Source organism: Amblyomma americanum, chromosome 4, assembly GCF_052857255.1.
Source record: "Amblyomma americanum isolate KBUSLIRL-KWMA chromosome 4, ASM5285725v1, whole genome shotgun sequence".
In the NCBI taxonomy this organism is placed as follows: domain Eukaryota; kingdom Metazoa; phylum Arthropoda; class Arachnida; order Ixodida; family Ixodidae; genus Amblyomma; species Amblyomma americanum.
Genome location: NC_135500.1, coordinates 176510065 through 176529159, shown reverse-complemented (window position 1 = coordinate 176529159; position 19095 = coordinate 176510065). Strand labels below are relative to the sequence as shown.

Genomic DNA, 19095 nt, shown 5'->3' with positions numbered 1-19095 from the left:
TTACGGCACACGGCCGCTTATCTGGCACGGAGGCAAGGGACTGGGACGAATCTCTGTTGGGGAAGGGGCTATGGCGCCTCTGGCAACGGTCGCCCACTATGTACACCATCCGCCCCGACGAGAAAACGTTAGCGTTTGCTCGACAAATGCGGGTCGTGTCAGGACGCACTTGTGCATGCTCGGGCAGGTATTTCGAGCGACGACGGAAAGTTTGATTAGCTTGTGCCAATTGAGTGAAAAAGTTTATTGAGCTCTGAAAATGCTGTTGCACTTACCCACAACCCTTGGTTGGAGCCCGTAGTCCTTAACTTGTGAAAAGTAACATGCCCTGGAAGCACCCCTGGTAGTAAGGCGAACTGTTAATTCGGGGATGGAATGTGGTCATCTGCTGTCCGGTGACGTCGTCGAAACTACTCAATCGCGAACTTTAGCGATTCGTTAATTAATATAACGAGAGTTGAGAATCGCGAGTTCTACGGAGAACATCTGTCGGCCGGCACCATGTGATCAGTCCAAACTCGGTCCAATTAGTGTGTCCGAGAGAGGCAAGCCTCCACCTTCGCTCTTTGTCTGGCAATTGTAACGGCTGTTTCTCAGCTGTTAACCGAACGACTCAGAAGATTCTGTCTCCATTGAATATTTGGGGAGACGGGCTCACCGACGGCGTGAGAAGCGCAACATGCGAAGACGTCGGAAAAGTCACCGCGGAGACCGAATCCAAGGGACTCTCCACGAAGGCACAGAGCATCGGCGAAGGCTCGAGCCACAAAGCGGCCGGCTGCGCAGCGATGCGGCCAGAGCCTGCGTACTGCGTGAAAGTCAAGGCCCTGCAGAGACGAGGCTGTGCCGTTGCCCGAAGCCGCGCAAGCGCGCTCACGGAGAGGAAATCGTCCGTGTCTGATGGCCGTCACCCACTGACCATGGCCATGACGATAGATGCAGCTGAGAGATGGACAAGGAGAAAAAGAAGAAGCAAAGAAAAAGGAAGCACAGTACTATCCGCTTCACGGTGCAGTCCAAGGACTCGCCGGCGCACCGCTCGATGGAGGATAGCCTGTGAGCAGACACCAGCAGTCCGAAAGAAAGGATCAGTGGATGAAAAAGACCAAACCAGAAACAAAGAAAGAATAAAGCACGAGGGAAAGAGTGTATCTGGAGCACCCTGGCCGAGAAGGTAAACGCATTACACATTTGGAAAAACGGCCGTCGACGGCTCCGCGCAGATCTCCTCGGTCCCGTGCTCCTGTGGACCATCCGACCAGAAACAAGGCGTGCGTCGGAGCGTGACATCTTGCTCCGAGCAGCAAAACACAAACAAGCAAGAAAGGAGCGCCCGGGCACAAAGAGAGCAGAAAAGTCCACAGCGACTCCTTCGAGAAGAGGGAAAGCGAAAGCGCCTCTCGTGGATTGAAAGTTGGCGAGCGCTCTTGATGGATTCGGTCTGGACGCCCAAGACTGCGTCGAGGGCGGCTCGCGGCCGGCGTCGTTGGCGCTGGGGGTCACGAGATCCATTCCACCCTCAGCACGAGCTCTCCTTTTTCTCCGCTTATTTTTTTATATCCCCGAAACTCGAGCTTGGAGCGGAGGTGTCTCCACCGGCGCGTCATTCTCTTTCGCGCTCACCGCTGTGGTCGCGGCGGCGTCCTTTTCAGGCCTCCTAATGGTCCTCCTCCGTGAATGAAGAGGCAGCTGGACGTATGAAGCTGGCTTACGGTCCTCCTTTTCCTTCTCCGGGGGCAAAAGGATGAGACGAGGGGGATACCGTGCGCTTTACGAACCGTGACCGAGCATTCGCCCACGACTCTCTTTGTCGGGGGAATGGCGCAATCTCCGCCGCGTGAGCCCGTCCGTGGATTAGCGCCGCGTTTGCCGGCGACGCCGTTGAGCAAGAATCACGCGCGGTTGTTACACGCCTACTATTTCTGACCACTTCAAAAGGCGGCTATTGGGGGCAGGGAACATGTGTAAAGAGGAATTCGGTCGCCGCCTGCGCCAGACAGCCGCGGGAGTGTGGCCAAGGCTGAAATGTATAGTCGCATTCACGGCGTGACGCGTCCACGACATGAAGAGAATCAAGAATTTTCGTGCACTGGTTTTTGCTAGTGGCTGCTGGTAGCTGGCGCTGGCGGCACGAAGGGTCTTTTTGAGAAAAAAAGCACGCGGACTAAAGCGGGGCACTGAAACTACGACTAACGTTGGCTCACTTGAACCGAGCTGGCCTAGATCAAGGTATAGCGCACCATCTGTGTCAAAAGTAACCAGGTGTCCCTTAACTCTCCTCGCGCCGCCAGGAGAATTTTTATCACCATAAGTAGGGTAGCAATAATGCACGGTCCCGCTGCGCAGGTTATCGTCGCAGGTGATAACCGCAGCGTCGCCGACCCGCCGCAAGCTTGTTCTCGAAACGGTCAAGGCACTCTGGTATGTGTTACATTTTGGCAAAGAAAATACCGTTTTTAACGTCCGTGGTTCTCAAACCCATTAGCTGGACGCCGTAGCGAGCTGCACTTTTAGCTCGAAGTTAGCAAACATTCATAAAGATACATTTGAGCGATCAGTTTTCGGCAACTCGAGCGACACAAATATATGCCGTAGCTGCAAAGTATTTGCTCGCACAAAACGCAATCGCTTGGCGTGCTCGCGAATAAATGCGTCGGTCACCTAGTGGCGCCCTGAGCAATGTCCCGAAAGAGCTCTGCGCTAAGCCTTAATTATTCAGTTCGCGTCTCGGTATTTGGGCTGCGCCACAAGACGGCGGTGCACTCGAGGAAGGGGATGAAAGTGCGCAGACTCGTCGACGTCAGCGCGTGGCCTCGACCCGTCGTCCCAAGGGTCGGGACGCATTTTGTCGCCGCGGACAATGCATCTTTGTTTCCGTGTTCCCACGCAGAGACGCCGCAGCCGGTGTCGCGCTGATCCAAGGGCAGCGACCTTCCACGGGGTGGCGGTGCGGAGGTCGAGAAGGCGCGGCCCTCTCTCTCCCACCGGCGGCCGTCAGCGGTGGCCCGTCTGTACGATGCGCAGTGTTTGCCGCGGCGACGTAGTGTGCAGCCCAGTTCCATGCGGAATCCGCAGAGCCACCCGTGTGTGTGACCTTCTTAAAGAGATACCGGCCCCAGATGAGTGCGCGCAGGCGAGGAGGAGGCGCAACACTCCGAACTGGCCGGGGGTGCGCAGTACACTGCTCTCGACAGTGCGCGGCCATGCACGCTGCCGCGTCGAGAAAGGCACCGGCACTTGTGCGCGGGGACAGCTCGTAATGGGCCCTCTCCTCTGTAGGAAGCGACCGCGAGGGTCTTTTACGTGCATGGGGGTCGCGACGCCAGGCGACGAATGCTCGCGTGCGCGGCCAGGTGGTGTCGTATACGGGCCGCGCGTCTCTTGGTCATCCTGAGCGCAGTTTAACTTTCTATGCTGCGTTGAAGGTTGCTGTGTTGCTGCGTCTGCAGACGAGACCGAAGTCAATGCCGTTGAACGCATGAACTTTGTGGGGAGTCATCGGTTTAAAAAAAAGAGCAGCACTTATTTTTAAGTGGTGGGGGATTCGCGCGCTCCAAGGGTTCTGGCAACACGGCGATGCCAAGGCGGGTCTTCAACATGTCAGTTTTTTTTTTGTTGCCAAAGAAAAATCACTGGAGCGAGTAGAGAGTGAGAACAGTAAGCCTTCACATAGAGTGCGAAAAGGACACAGGGAACAAGGTGGACGGAGTATTTGTTCGCATCACTCACTCGGTTCATTTTTCAAGACGGTTGAGAATTGTTCACCTGCCATGATGTGCCAATGGCAGGTCGCACTACATTTCCATTAAGCCCCAGTTTCACGCTTTCATTTCAATGCAGTGTGAATACGCAATGAAGTGCTCGGAATTACGGCCCGCATAGTTATTGCCGAATAAGAAGGGTGGTTAATTACCTGCCGAAACGTTTATTCATGTTGCTCACCATTAATGACGTGTTAAGAGGTCGAATGTGTGCAGTGTCGAAGTTCCCAAATTGATGCCCGAGGAATCTGGGCGTAAAGAAGTGGCCATAATGGTGACCGATTGTGGCTACAATTACTACCGCGTAGCTAACATAACCAGGCTACGTCTTTCGCCGGAAAGAGGCGCCAGAACCATTCAAAGGGACACAGCTTGGACCCTATGTACTTGCACTCTAGAGAAAATTAACTGGGCAAGTTGTAACAAAAAAAAGAACGAAATTTACACATCAGTGTTTGTAAAATGCGCTCCTGCGGTAGAGAGTAAGGCATGCGGCCCCGTCCTCAGAATTCACAGTGTTTACTTCATTGTCTGCACAGGGCTTTTGTTATCTCCTGTGATTTCGTAGATCCAGCTAGCTTTGCAAAAAAAAAAAAGTCGTTGATCCTTATTTTACGGCGTGATTCAGCTGTATCGCCCCGCGTAACAACGGAATCTATAGACCGCACGTCATAGCGAACGTACAGGGTTGCTCAAATGTTCCCAGGCCACAGGGTCTGCTTTTCAGCAGCACATTCTGCCGCTTATCATAGTAATAAAGGTAGCAATTTCCCCAGGGTTGAGAATAGTACTTCTCCTATCTCTACAGAGATTTCGGGATTCAGGGGTATCGTAACTGCCGACTATAGTGCTAGAAAGCGGACCCTGTGGCTTGGGAACTTTCGACCGATCCTGCACGTTGTAGCGTTTCGGCGTTCTTGGTGCTTATGCATCCAGTTCGCTCGCGACGCAACTTCTGGGTCCCTCGCAGCTGCGTTACAGATTTACGCAAGGTGGCGGTCTGTTTGTTTGGGCCTGCACTCCCTCCCGGTTCCTCTCATTCAGCGAGGCATGCGAAAGGGGAGCGGCTCCGTCACTTGCCTTACATGCACGGCCTGCCTGCGTGCTTTCCTACTGCTCGGCTCGCTTTCCTCGTGCAGTCGACGTAACACGCCGCCGGCGTAAGCCTCAGCTCCCGAGGCGAGATCGCGAAACTGGAACGGGACTCTCGTGCCAGAAGCGCCAACTGGTCGCCGTTCCATTTTCCGAGGGCAGCGCAGATGCCGTCCAATCCTGCTCCGGCACACGAGGGAGAGGAGGCCGTCTCTGCGCGGCGCCATCGCGGTATACTGCCGAGAATGCTCTCGCAAAAACACACAAATCGCACAGGTCACTACTTCAGCGAGCCAGGATTTGAAAGACAATATTATTTGTACTTTTAAGCCCCCAGATCTTTAAGAAAGGTGCAAAGATTGCTGTTTAAATTGTACGGTAATAGCAGCATAGTAGGACACAACTTAAAAAAAGCAGCATTTGCTAACAATGAGCCACGGTCCGTGGAGTAGTGTATTAATCCGCTGGACACGTATAATAGTAAACGAAATGTACTTTTTAATAGGCGGCGGCCGAATTTCGGTGGAGGCGAAATTCTAGAGGCCCGTGTGCTGTGCGATGTCAGCGCACGTTAAAGAGCCCCAGGTGGTCGGAATTTCCGGAGCCCTTCACTACGGCGTCCCTCATAGTTTGAGTCGCTTTGGGACATTAAGCTCTGTAAACCATCTACTTTTTAATGTTTCACTGTATTAAAAAAAGCCAGATATCAAAATTCTAGAGCAGATAATTTTTTTTTCTTGTGAATAGCTTCTTATTTAGGTAACAAGTAAAGCTTTAACAACGGAACAACGGACTACTGTTTTGTCATGGAGGAATTCTGTGCGGCGGTCTTGAATGTGGTCGGAGCTTCACTGCAGGCTTAATTTGTATCCGACAGTATAACAGTAGCGGTTAGAATCACATGATATGATATTCTCGATGTTGCCAGGTTAGTTCGTCCTGCATTTGATCGGTAGAGTACAACGGCGGGTTAGGAAGCAGCTTTCGGAAATATTTACGCACACACAAGACAGGACGTAAAAGGGGACACACACAGGTGCTAGAAGAGGCGACGCCAAAATGTCTGCCACCGCGGTTAGTAAAAAGCGGCCAGTGTACTAACTCTGTATACCGCGGCAAGTCCGACGCCTCTTGCAATGCAACCGCAGGCTGCCGCCAAGGTGTTGTCGTTCTAATGCTCGAAATGACGTATAGCGGTGATTGTCGACGCAACACAGGGCAATCAAACCGTGGGAAGCACTGGGAATTCACGAAAATACAATTTAACCAAAATAGAATTGATTCTACGGCTGTTTCTCAGTGCGGAAAGGTGCCACTACAATTTTTCAGCCGACATTGTGATGCAGGAAGGAGAGCTTCGTATTTGGCTTGACCCGTGCTTGGAGAAGAACGCGATTTGGTTGCTGGATCGATATTTCCGGAGCGCACCATCAGTACATCTAAAACTGTTTCCTGTTGTTTTTAAAAGGCACCGCAAGCGCTTTTGTTTACGCTTTTAAGGAAAAAAAAGTATGAAATAATACATAAGCAGACCATGAATAAATCGGCACAATGTCGGAACAGGTACTCCGTCAAAAGCAGGAACCTGCAGGAGTGATGATAGTTCGGCTTGTGAAATCTTCTTAGAGTCGCTGTTATACTGACGTGGAAACAGTCTAAGATATGCATGTTAGCTGCTGATTATGACCAATGTTATGACAATTGTATTAGGCTCTTTCTCAGACATCCAATACATTTAAGGGAACGCAAACGCGCAAGCCTAAGCCTGCATCACGGTCACAAAAGAGGACGTGTCGTCGCACTGTTTTACAACAATTTTCGACCTAAGCTTCGTTTGCGATCCCCTAGACTGAAGGTGCAGACACTTGAGCCGCGAGACAACAAATTTGTTTTCTTCAAAATAACGCGGATGAAGAAAAAAGTGATGGGGTTTTAACGTAATAGTTAAACTGAGTAGACGTGCAAAAACACGTGTTCATTCTTCGCCTCTTCTTTCCGGCATCCGCATGTGCACGCAACTTGGTTTCTCGCTTTTCATCTTCACACCCTCGCTACACTCGGCGGCAGCTGGCGCGACGCCCTTCTTCCATTGGCTACAGCTGGCGCGACGATCCTCCGGACTGACCCGAGCTTACCCAGTTGCCCCGAGTCTTTACCCAAGATTCCTGGTTGAGATCGCATTAATCAGTGCTTTCCCACTAATAGTAAGCAGTGAAGGTAGACAGAGAGCGCGCACGGCCCGCCTCTACCTTGCTAACCTTTGGCTGCAGCTACTAGCGGCAGTAACGCGCAGGCGAACACCGGTCACGCTTGCCACGTTGAGGGCCGGCGGGAGACTAAGGAAGGACTTGAACAGCCTGGCTTAGAACTGTCTGGTTTAAAACAGCGGGAACGAGAAGATAATACATGAAGCACGCGAAAACGCACAGCGGCGCCAAGCGGGTGGCTTTGCGTGTTGTCTGTTTTCACACGTTGCTTGCGTTACCTCTATAGTTTCACCCTGCCTCGCATGCGGGAGGTGCGGCGTTCGATCCCCAGTGCCGCCGGGTACCCACCGGTGACGCAATGGGTACAAGCTCTCCCCTGGTCTGGTGCTCGGCTTCTTCAGGGTGAAATGCTTGGAAACTGGGTCTTTGACCCCACCTTGAGAAATGGAAAATACCTTGTGCCATGGCACTTTTTGGCCGTAGATGCCCTTGCGCCATAAGAATCCATATTCATCAAGCTCATAGTTTCACCCTGTTTCAATGCAGAAATGTCCCAACTAATTTCGGAGCCGTCGTGTTCTGCGAAGTGCTTCGTAAGTTAAGAAAGTTTCGCCTAGGTATACGGTGAGGGAAACAGGTTGACGTCCTGTTCGGACGACAGTAAGGGGTCAGGTGCACTAAAGATAGAAAGAGAGAGAGAGAGTAGTAATGGGAAAAGCTAGGTGGTTAACCGGACCCAGTTCCGGTTGGCTAGTCTATGCGTGGGAAAGGGAGAACAAAAAAGGGAAAGGAGAAATGGAAAGAGAGAGAGAAAGAGAGTAGGGAGTAAAAGTAACCGCGAGTATTTATGACCTCGTGAGTATTTATGCGAAGTAATGGAGTGGTCCGAGTATAGGAATCAAACATCATGCTGTGACGTGATAAGAAGAAAAAAAGAAGAGCAAACGTTCAGGCGTAACGCCATCCGCAAACGCCGAGATCACACGTGAACGCGTAACAACCATACGCTAAATATTATTTAATTCACTCCCATCGTAATCCTACTTTACCCGAAAGCGTAAAGCATGATAGGATCAGCGGGGTGATTGTAATTCACTGGTATCACTGAAATAAACATTGTGAAAATGATTGTGTGTTATCTTTTGAGTGATATGCTATACGTAGCCTTTCTGAAATTAGCGTGATGTTCGTGGAGGGAAAGAATATTTTATGCGCTATGTCGTGAGTGCAAGTAAGTGCAAGCCGTGATGGTTCTTTTTGGATTGAACGTTTGAAACGTTGCTTGGTGCAGGTGGGTTTAGCTCTCAAAACGGCCTTGTCCGTGACTTCACTTGCATGACGCTTTAGTTCAATACCAAGCGCACTACGCATACAGGCCGGGATGAGTGGCCAGTCTCAAAACAGCGTGAGCGTAAAGAAAACTGCTTTATGAGCTTCTGCGATTACACTGCGTACTGTACAGGGTCAATGTGCGTCTCTCTTACGTGTGTTCGGATTTGGCTGCGCGAGAGGCAAGAGCACACGGGCCCACTTCTCCAGATCCTTCGTGTGTTGCGGCCTCCGGAACATGCACGAGTATACTCGTCACTAAAAAGTGGTAAGCGCCCATTGTTTGAAAGGTGCGAAAGCAGGGGACCTTGAGGGTGCAAAGGTCACCCTCAGTGTCACTATCCCGTTGGTTAGAGCTGTCACGACGCTCCTCCGAACTAACCCGAGCTTAACCGAGTTACTCCGAAGCTTCACAAGACATTATTGGTTGGAGCCGTGGAGAGATGTTTGGTTGGAGCGCAGTGAAAGATAGAGTTCGCTTCCGAGAAGAACTGTTTAGGGACAGGCGGAGAGATTAGCAAGCTCATTTTACGTAAGGGCGCTTCAGGTACGGCGGATTGCCACCTTTGTTGCGTTTGGTTTCTTACTTGAGAACAAGTCGATGGTGCTCATGACTGGCCATTGCTCATACGCTGGCTCCTCACGCAACACTGTAACGCTGGAGAAGTTTTAGGGACGAGTCCGAACAGTACTGCTAGGAAGAACAACATGTTCTCCATAATTTACTTAATAAACAATGTAGAGACAGCGTATTGTGAGATTAAGTGTTTGAGTAACGAAAAGTGCGGCTTCATTAAGAGAACAAAAAACAATGTGTGGCTGGTATCTTTTGTTAAGGAAGTCATAAACGGTATGTAGGTTTCGCACCGAACGAAAAAAATAATCATAGATCTAGGCGAAAAATAGCAGTATTCTCAGTAACAGCAGCACTAGTAGTCGCTGGAAGTCCACTACATAATTTTTGTTAGTCGTGATGTTCGAACTGCGCCGCCGCGAATTCGTTCACTCCAATTGTACAAGAGTCTCTCAATTCTTCTATAACTCGTAGAATACTAAATAGAGATGCTACGCTTTAATTAAGGGAATCTATACGAGCTGTTATATACGCAGAACGCAGAGTAGGAAGGCAGCATCACTTCGAGAGGAGCAGTATACACAAGCAAATATACAGCTCTTTTTATTATTTTTTTCACGCAGTGCGCTGACCGCTACGTGTTGCAGTAGTCTGTGGCTTCACTACCACTCTTGTCACGTTTTCTCCGCCATACCACGGTACTAAACTACGGATCGCAACGCAGCATTCTTACCCGCATTTCGACCTGCTCACGCCTGCAGTGTTCCCTTGGCTGTTCTTCCAACAAAACGCAAACCGTAAAGGAGCCTCGACCTTTGCGTCTGAAGTTTGCTCTGGATTGAAGTGAGTTCAGTTCGAACTGGTTCACTCACCCTGCGTGTCGGGGACCGGGTAGAACCAAAAAACAAAAAAGACAACCAAAAGGAGAAAAAAGAGGCAAGGCCACGCAGTCGAGGTGAAAGAGCCAGCAGATTACAGGGGTTCACGCACAACCTCCTGCAGAACATAGCGCGCCTCGCTCACGACTCCGCAGACGCGCGACGTGCCTGGAGTCGAAGAGCGACAGCGAGGATCGCGCCTTCGGTACCGCCGATACAACCCAGCGCGTTGTTTCGAAGCGGACAGAACAAAAGGAGCGAACAAAGAAAGAAAGGAAATAAAAGTACGCAGCGAGAAAGAAAGAGAAAAAACGGGGTGCAGTAGCATCTCCGAGCGCGGCGGGTCTACGCGGTGGTCCCCTTCATTTTCAGCAGACCCCGCGGTTCGGCGTCGCGCAAGAATCGCGCCCGTCCTTCCTTCCACCACTGGATTACGGAGGCGCTTCGAGGGCATAGCGCCACAGGTCGCTGCCGCCTTCTGCTCCTCGGCGGCCGGGGAATGTGGGTCAGCGACGTGGGATGCCTTCGGATATGGGGTAAACACAGGGATAGAGCGACTTGCCTCGCCCGAGGGGGCCTTGATCTTGAAAGAGCCGCCATCGGCTCCTCCTTGCCTCGCCCGCAGCGGAGGCCCCAGATACGTAATCCCCCGGCCGCCGTTGCTCGGGGGAGGATCGGTAATTCAGGTCTGGCTGGGAGCGTTGCCCTAGACTGCGTGTCGCGCGCGCCGTTCCGCTGCGCCCTCGACGGCATCGCGCGGCGCAATCTGCGCGCCGCGGGCGCCGAGCGAGTTTTGTGTTTGTGTTGTCGCGCGGAGAAGAAGGCCCTTTCTTTTGCTTCCTCCCGAGCACCGCTCGCGTCAAGCGCGTCCTGTTCGGGGGCGATAACGATGCCCTGCCATCGGTTGACGCTTGCGACTCGTTTCTTGCGGCCGACGACTCGCGCACCGGCAGCTCGTCGCCTGTGGCTGCGCCAGGCGCGAATGTTCCTGACAGTCCCGAATGACGCCTCCCCCCTTTTCTCTCCGGAGGACGTAACTGCGTCCTCACCCCGCTGTACGCGTATACGGGCAGAAAAACCGAGAACTGTGCCGCTCCACTTTTGAGAAACGCTCGCATTGGTATTCATCATGCGGATGCTGCCGCCGACGAAGCAGTGAAGGCAGGGAGAGGCGCTGCCAACCGACGAAGAGAACCGGGCCTTTGGGCGCGCACGCAGACAAAGGAATTGCGTACATCAACGCGCGGAGAATTCCATCGGCATCGATACGTGATTCTATGCAGCGTCTTTATTTTTTTGTTCACTCACCTCCGCTGAACAGCGGCACTCCAAGGGATCATGCGGCCGCTCATCTTTTTTGGCGGAAACACCGCTTTCGCAACCTGACACTAAACGACGCCAGTCCGCGTAGTATGCATCTGATGGATGCGTAGAAACTTTGCGCATCATCCTGACTGCTGTGTAGAGAACAAAGCTGAGTGGCACTTGCGCTAAGTTTTCACCAACTCTTAACGATCATTCAGCTGAGCCTGCTTACGCCACACTTATTCACAGGCAGCTTCGGCGGCCACCCGGGTAACAACCTGGAGCTCCAAATGTCTCCTTGTTTGGCGCGAGCGCGGTGCACCTTCACATGATACCTACTCTCTTTACGCCGCTTTGGTATCCGTGCAGCTCTCTCCATGACCGCTGGTAAAAAGGCTATGTAGTTATTGCTATGACATCTTGTGTGGTCGCAGGTTTCCTGGCGCAGGAGCAACCAACCTGCGTTACCTTTAGTCCCTCTCAAAGCGCGCGCTTCGCGAAATCCCGATTGCAAACGCCAGCTGGCGCCAGGCAGAGACCCGCGACAGCGTTGTATCCCACGACACTGCCGTACTCTGCTTTGCTGAGGTCTGGGGACAGTGCTTTGACGTCACCACTCGGACGGTGACAACATTAGGAGAGACAGATTGGGGAGAGAAGTTGCTGAGAAGTTGACTTACATTTCGTTAAAATCGCTATTGGAAATTACGTAGCACGCACGAACAGTCTGTGCATGCTACCACGTTGTTTCGGCGTTGCTATCACCCGTCACGAAAGGCTCGCAACCTTGCCGCTCATCATCTCAGCAGAAAGGTTGACTCGCACAGGCTACGCACTAAGCGAAGTAGGAGTGGAATAGGCCATTCATTGCAGTCCATTCATTCCACGAAGATCGTGACTGCTGCTTAGCAAACAAGCACGCTGGCTCTCGTCTGGGGAACCCACGGAAAGCTGCGAGCCTCGGCGAGGTTAATGTCACGACGCTCACTGCGTGTGAAGCAGCTTTCCGTTAAAGATGGCGGAGATTAATTGCGGGCTGCTGATAGAAGCCGAGAAGTATACGCTGCCTATAAACGCGCCTCATTTCCCAACGTGGGCAACGTGCGCCCACAGGTCATGCATATGTGACGAGGCAGGCCGGCCTGGGTAACGTATCCATAGCGGCCCTTAGTTCTTCGCATGAGCATATGGCGGTATTATTTTGCGCGCTCCCCTCGCAATAGTGGACACGCTGTGGATTTACCACCGCCTGGCTCGTTTTCTGCGCTGTGCGGCATGTTGCAGTTCTGGTATTCGAAGCCGACGTTACAAAGGAGCTTCTTTGGAGGCAGCAATTTTTTAATTTAAATAGAAGAATCTCGTAATGCAACACAATGAAAAAATCAATCGATTAACTGGAATGCCAGGTGCTTGCATTCCTTAGAAGCGAACAAACATTTTCAATCAATAAACGATTATAGTTAACAGCAAAAGCGCTGGCAGTATTAACACTTAAGTTCACAAGCTGGTGTACTGTTCTCTATGTGGGCGTACTCTAAATCAGAGGCAAAAATGCCTCCTTGCTATGCAAAACTTTTCGAGCTGCCTTCCCGCAGTAGAGCAAATAAGGAGGCTATGGTGCTCATCTGCTTCTTGCTAAGCCTCTTTAGAATGCAAATGTACTTCAGGTAGAAGTAATTTGCCGTGTTTCGCAATACTACGACTTTCAGAAAAAAAGACTGTGCTATAGTTTTACGGCAAGAATTTTTAGATATGATGACAGTCTTGACATCAACGAACAGTCATACAAAGATAATATGTGCAGCGCTAATTCCCGATGCTAGAATGACGTGTTCCTTGGTTTGGACGGCGCGAATTCCAAAGGTCGGTCTTAATTTTTGCTTGCGCCTGGACAAGCACAAGCAAGGTAGCCGAACTGAGTATTTAAGGGGGCATGCATCGCACATATATTTTAAATTGACTGAACACGTCGCCCTTACAGTCGGCTGTTTCATCAGCGACAAAGTTATGGGGACCTCATGACTACGTTCTAGACCCTTTGAATGTTGTGCGAAAGTTTTCGCACAGGGCCAGAATATAACAATTTTTTGTTGTTTTGTCTTCGCAGGTGGTATGCACGCTCCTGTGCGGGATGGCGACCGCCCAGAACTTCTACCTGCAGCAGGGACTGGCACCTCCTTACATGCCGCCGTCAGTGATGCCTTACGCTCCAGCAGAGTCCAGTCCTAAGCCATCCTTCTTCAGGAAGCCCTTCTTCTCTTCCGGAGGAAATGGCGGGAGCCGTCCTCCCGGAAAGGGCTTCTTTCGGCTAAGGGCCCCGTCCTTCCTGTCCGGACTCAGGGGCTCAGCCAGCTCACCGCGACCGAGCTTCTTCTCCTTCGGAAGACCGTCCCAATCGCAGCAGCAGCAGCACCAACCCCAACCCATATTCACTCACCACATACCCCTGCCTCCGCTGCAGGCAGCCGCGGCACACGCCACGTTCCAGACACTCCCAATGCCCGGAGGACCACGGTTCACCTTCGGCCCCGAAACTGTCCTCCAGCACGGGCCGACGCACATCGCCCAGGCTACAGAGTTTGCCGAGAGCCAGATCGACTCGGACCGGTCCCCTGGCGGCTTCTCTGGGCTGTCTTCGCTCTTCCAGCCGCAGACCAGCGAGTCCTTCGGGTCTTCGGTCGGAGACCAGGACAGCTTTCAGCAGCAGGTGAACTCGGTCGTTCAGCTTTCTCCATCACAGAGCGGTGCTTACGGGTACAAGACGGAAGGCTCGAGCATCTACAATGGCATCATGACGGCGCAGCTTGGAGTGCCTGTGAGCTTGACTAATTACGGAGAGAATCCCGTGGCCATTCCAGTCGGAGCTACGAGGGGCCAACAGAGCGAAGGATCAGGAACAGAGTCGCAGAGCTACACACCTACCGCCGAAATCTACACGCAGTCGCAGGGGACGAATTCCCAAAAAGCGCAGTCACCATCGGCGGACCAACAGTACAGCACCTTCAGCGCCAGCTATCAAGGGCAGCCAGCTTCGGGAGGTTACGGTCAGAGCAGCTCATCAGGAACACGGTACTCGTCGGCACCTTCCTCTGACCCTACCGTGGCCTTCTTCGCACCTCAAACAGGTTCTGGCTACAGTAATTCCGCTCCTACGTTTGCACTATCCTCAGGGGGCGGATACGTTAGCTCCTCTCCGTCAGCCTATCTTGGCGGACTCACAAGTGGCTACGAAACGACTATCACAAATCACGGATCAGGCTCGAACAAGTACGGACCGGCCTACAGTCTTGTAGGAACAGGAAACTACCCAACGTCATCCTCAGGAAGCTACGGTAGCTCGCAGCCATCGTCATATACTTCATCTAGCGGAGCCTACAGTCCATCCAGCTACGGCAGTTCCGCGGGCCGCTATACAGCACCTACCAGGGCATACACTTCGAGCCAGCCGTCGTCTGGGTACTCGTCAGCGTACACTAGTGGCTCGCCAGCCAAGTACAGCACAACGGGAAGTGCGTACTCAAGCGGATACGGCAGCAGCTCATCATCCTCTCTTCCGAGTTCCTCGGTCGCGTACGACAATTCACAATCAAACTACGGCTCTTACGGCCAGCGGTACACGTCGTCCGCTTACGGAGGCTCTTCGCAATCGGCTTATTCCCCGAAACGGCCAGCTACGAACTATGCCAGCACATCCACGTCGTACAAGAACTCACAAGCAGCATCAGCTGCCCTCGCACAGGCATTGAAGGCTTACGCAGCCGGAAACGCCAAGTACGTTTCTACGAAGACCTCTTCACCGAGCACGGACAGTTCTTACTCAACCTCTTACAGCTCTTCATCAGGGTCGTCCAGCTACGGTGACAAGAGCGCGGCAGCACCGTACTTCAGGACCAAGACGTCGTCGCCAGCCTACAGCAAGTACAGCGACACTTCGTCAAGCTACTCTGACAACGGCAGTGACAGCGGGAGCAGCGGCAGCAAGACTTCGTCCAAGGCATCATTCGACCAGAGGACCGTGGGCCAGACACTCCGGGTCAGCGGGGACAGCGCAAGCAGCGGCGACAGCTACAGCACATCAACGAGAACCACAAGCAGCGCACCCAGTAAATCGAGTACAGTCTAGGCCTGGTCTAATGGCGCCGCTCGGTTGAGAGGCACAGAGCAACGAGCGTGGTACCCTGGGAAAGCGACACCTAGCGCAGAACCTAGCCATCAGTGTCTTATGCAAAGACACCACAGAGGTCACCAGAGGCACCACAGAATAAACTCAAAGCAGAGGTCGGGAAGAAGGAGAGTAAGAAACCAAGAAGAATAACAATGCGTGGAGGTTTTTTTTTTTCCTGTCCGCCTTTAACTTCAAAGGGCCTCTAGATTCAGGTCCGCTTGGTGTCTATCTTACACCGAGAGTGATAGGATCCCGCCTTCCGCTGCCATTTGGCGACAACAGAAAGAAGAAAAGGAACAGAAAGAAGAAAAGAACTGTGGCCACGCTATTTGTTCAGTATTTAGAAACAATCTAATGAATAACACTAACTGAGAAAAACATGTCATCAGTGACTATGGTCAGTATTCGACAACGCCAAAAAAGACGTATGTATCCTGTGCGTTGCCGTCGAACGAAATGGTCCCACCGCACCTCTCACTTAGAGTGCTGATATTAGTGATGCTCAGCTTGAAGTTTCTAACATTAAGCATTAAGTTAGTTGTTCCCTCGCTGCGTGAAATTTATGAACACTCAATTTCGAAGCATTGCAGCAGCTGGCCTGTGGTGGTGTATTCAACGTAACTTGGCATCGAACGTAGCGGAACGGCTTAGCGTGAAAATACCATTAGTTAGATTTGTCGCTCTGTGCCTATCAACTTAGTCGGTCGAACACAATTTATAAGGAGCGCATGGGAACGGGTAGACAAGTCGGTCGGCCTCGAAGCGCCGCCCTATGGAAGTAGTGATGTGAGAAAAGAAAGGAAAAAAAAAATGTACATACCGAAAATGCTCCCACGGAGCTAGTTTCAACTTAACGCTGTGTCTCTGCCGTCCACTTCCTGCTTAACGCCTTTTTCCCCTCATATTCCCACGTACGCTGTCAATCACCTCCACTTTTATTTCGCCATGAAAAAATAGAAGAAAAAATATTCATCTTCATCATGCCGTAATGTGAGAAAGGCACCTACCTATTACATGATATCAGCGCCCTACCTAAGGTCAACATGTCGTGTGTGTGTTCTGTTTACCTCCCCCCCCCCCTTTTTTTTTTTCGAGTGCTTATAGTGCCCTATTTATGACATACTGATCATTTCCTGCCCATGTTCACTACCTAATTCCTGTCCGACGTTGTTTTTTATATGTGTATGTAAGCAACTTGCATTCTTTTGTTTGAATCCATGTCACAGGGCGAGAAAAAGAAGAGAAACAGCTGGGCGCCTATGGTATACATGCATTACCTCTACTTGAATGACCGTCTCCCTTTGTCGCCATTTTTTATTTATACCGAAAAAATAAACAAAAACACATTTAACAAGAGTGAGTGTGTTGTTATTGGAAACGGACGACCAGCTGACACAAACCGAGAAGACGCATACTTACCTAAAGGATACGTCCAAGGGTGTAGCAGTCTCGAGGGCGTGGCGTCTCTGCTCATGTGCGGCCCTGATGGTTGGAGAATGTGACCATGGCGAGGGAGTCAAGCACCGTTCATCTATGCCGTTTCCTTACACTGCAATTTTCGGTGTATTTTAGGTAAGGCTGCAACTGTTACCGTGTAGTTCGTGCGGCATCAGAAAAGGGAGAGAGTTACACAAATGCATATTTATTAGATCTTATGCAAGAAATATTAGTTTTCAACTTCAACAAGGTGTGGCGCAGCGCTGCGTGCTAGAAGAAAAAAAAATGCTGAATATATTCTGCAAAAAAATAAGTAATGCGTCTGAAACTGTTTAATTCTGGATTTATTCGGGTTTCATCTCTGTTTACACGTGAATTGGTTTGCCTTGCCCTGTCGTTAGACTACCTTCAAAATTCTCCCGTCTCTTTTGAGTGCAATCAGGCAGGAATGAAACGTCAAGAACACGTGTGAATGCGCACTTTCAACTGCAGTATACAACTAGCCTGGTTCATACTTCTAAGTAAAAGGTAAACTAATGTGAATATTCATGAGCCGGTTGTAATGGAATATGTTGCTTTAAATTAGAAAAGTACGATATATGCATGTTCGCGTTTTATTCCGGCCTGACTACACAATACGTACTTGATCGACGAGCAAGCTTCTCACGAAGTTTGGCGCACCACACATTTCTATTTTTTTTTTCTGGGCAAGAATTTTCTTGGGCACCTCTTCATTCCAGTGTTCAAAACAGAAGCCCCATCACATCTCAGCAGACTACGCACTGAGATTAACCCCAGCATAAAGATATAACATACGAAGCCGGCTTCTATTCAGAAGTTCGAGCTTCGCTCGTTTGGACTGCCTTCGCATTAGAATAATCGTGCTTCGCAGTATTGCAATAAATATATGCACGCATATGAGTGTGGAGTTTTCAAAGCTGCTTTGTCCCACGCGGTTCGGCCACAACTCCCTTGAATATGAAGCCTGTGAAAGTCAACTCGTGCTCTCTGTCTGGCAAGCATTTAATTAAAGGAAGCCCCTCAGAGTTGGTAGTTTGACGTCATCGCTGACATTGAGTCAGCTGCAGTGAGTTTCGGCCGGCATCAATTAAATCCGCTCAATGTCCTTTCACTCCGCCTAATTTGATCAAGCGTCCTCTTTCTTAATAATCAGAGACGCCCCGCTCCCCCCCCCCCCCCCCCCCTCCCCACCTCCCTTGCGGTTCCAAAAGCCATTGCTTCCGAGAATTTTCAGCTGCTAGCCGCCAGCGTTCAGGGAGTTTTATTGAGAAAATGTGCACGCGTTTTGAATAAACTCAATGATGTGAAGACTACCGCTTTGAAGTGAAGCTGTAAAAAAGAAGTCAGTCTTATCTAAATATGAGTATATAGTCAGTTTTCTTTAAGTGCCTTGCTCAAACTTCGGTCGGGATGTGTCGTTCAGATTTGATTAGCATCTAAAAGCAAACAAAGGAGAATTACACTTTGTGCTGAAAACGTGCAGGTTCTTCGAATTCATCTTGAAATTCCATTAACATTTTTTTCATCATACGACCATAAGGAAAAAATTTTAAAAAAATAGGCCGCGAAGGAAGGGTAGAGGTCGACTCCCTGTCATATTTCGGGCGCAGAGTAAGATTTCTCAAAACAAATTGTTGGCAAAAGAGACACTTGAAAAAATTGGCAGGCACTGCTATGAATGGAAAACCTGAATTTTATAATGAACCTAGCTGTTTCGTGATCGGCAGGCGCAACAGCATAACGTGTAAATACACAGGCATAATATTGATTACTAGGAAAGCAGCAGCATGGGTTCACATATTATAATTGCCAAATGAACTATAATTTACAATTCAGCGTATCTGCAGCTTTGTTGACCTCTCAGGGCCGGGATCAAAGGAAAAGGTGAGCGATACGTCACAGTCATCAACACGAATATAGAAGCACGCATATATGCCGCACTGTTGCTCGGAGATATGCGCGTTGTGTGGTTTGGACACAAATTAAAAAAAAAGAAAGAAAGCACGCTCCAGGATGCCCTTGGTTGGCTTGGAGGCTCGCTAACCATAACAAGCGACGTCTACAGCCTCAGTGCCAGGTGAAAGAAGTTTATCAGCACTCCGACTGCGCTTGAATTGCGAGCCATTGTTGCACTTGATGGCTTCCCCACTAGATGACGCTGCTTCCTAAGTGGTGGTTTCAAACGATAGATGTCGACACTAAGTCGCTTTCTTTTTCTTACACGCGCTGCGCTATGCTTGCGTTTCATTAAGAGAGAGAGAGGGGGCGGGGAGAGAAGAAGAGAGAGGCAACGTTATTTGCCACAGGTGTTCTAAAATAGGACAGG

The 19095-nt window shown here is 50.7% G+C and overlaps 1 protein-coding gene across 1 annotated transcript in view; it reads left to right on the top strand.

The window, feature by feature from the left end:
* LOC144130466 (uncharacterized) overlaps positions 1–16637 on the top strand; it is a 32503-nt gene extending 15866 nt beyond the window's left edge. Inside the window, exon 2 of the mRNA XM_077664387.1 lies at positions 13254–16637. Coding sequence (XP_077520513.1) covers positions 13254–15269 — 2016 coding nt within the window. The 3' untranslated portion in view covers positions 15270–16637. The remainder of the gene's footprint in view (positions 1–13253) is intronic.
* Positions 16638–19095: the final 2458 nt, after the last annotated feature.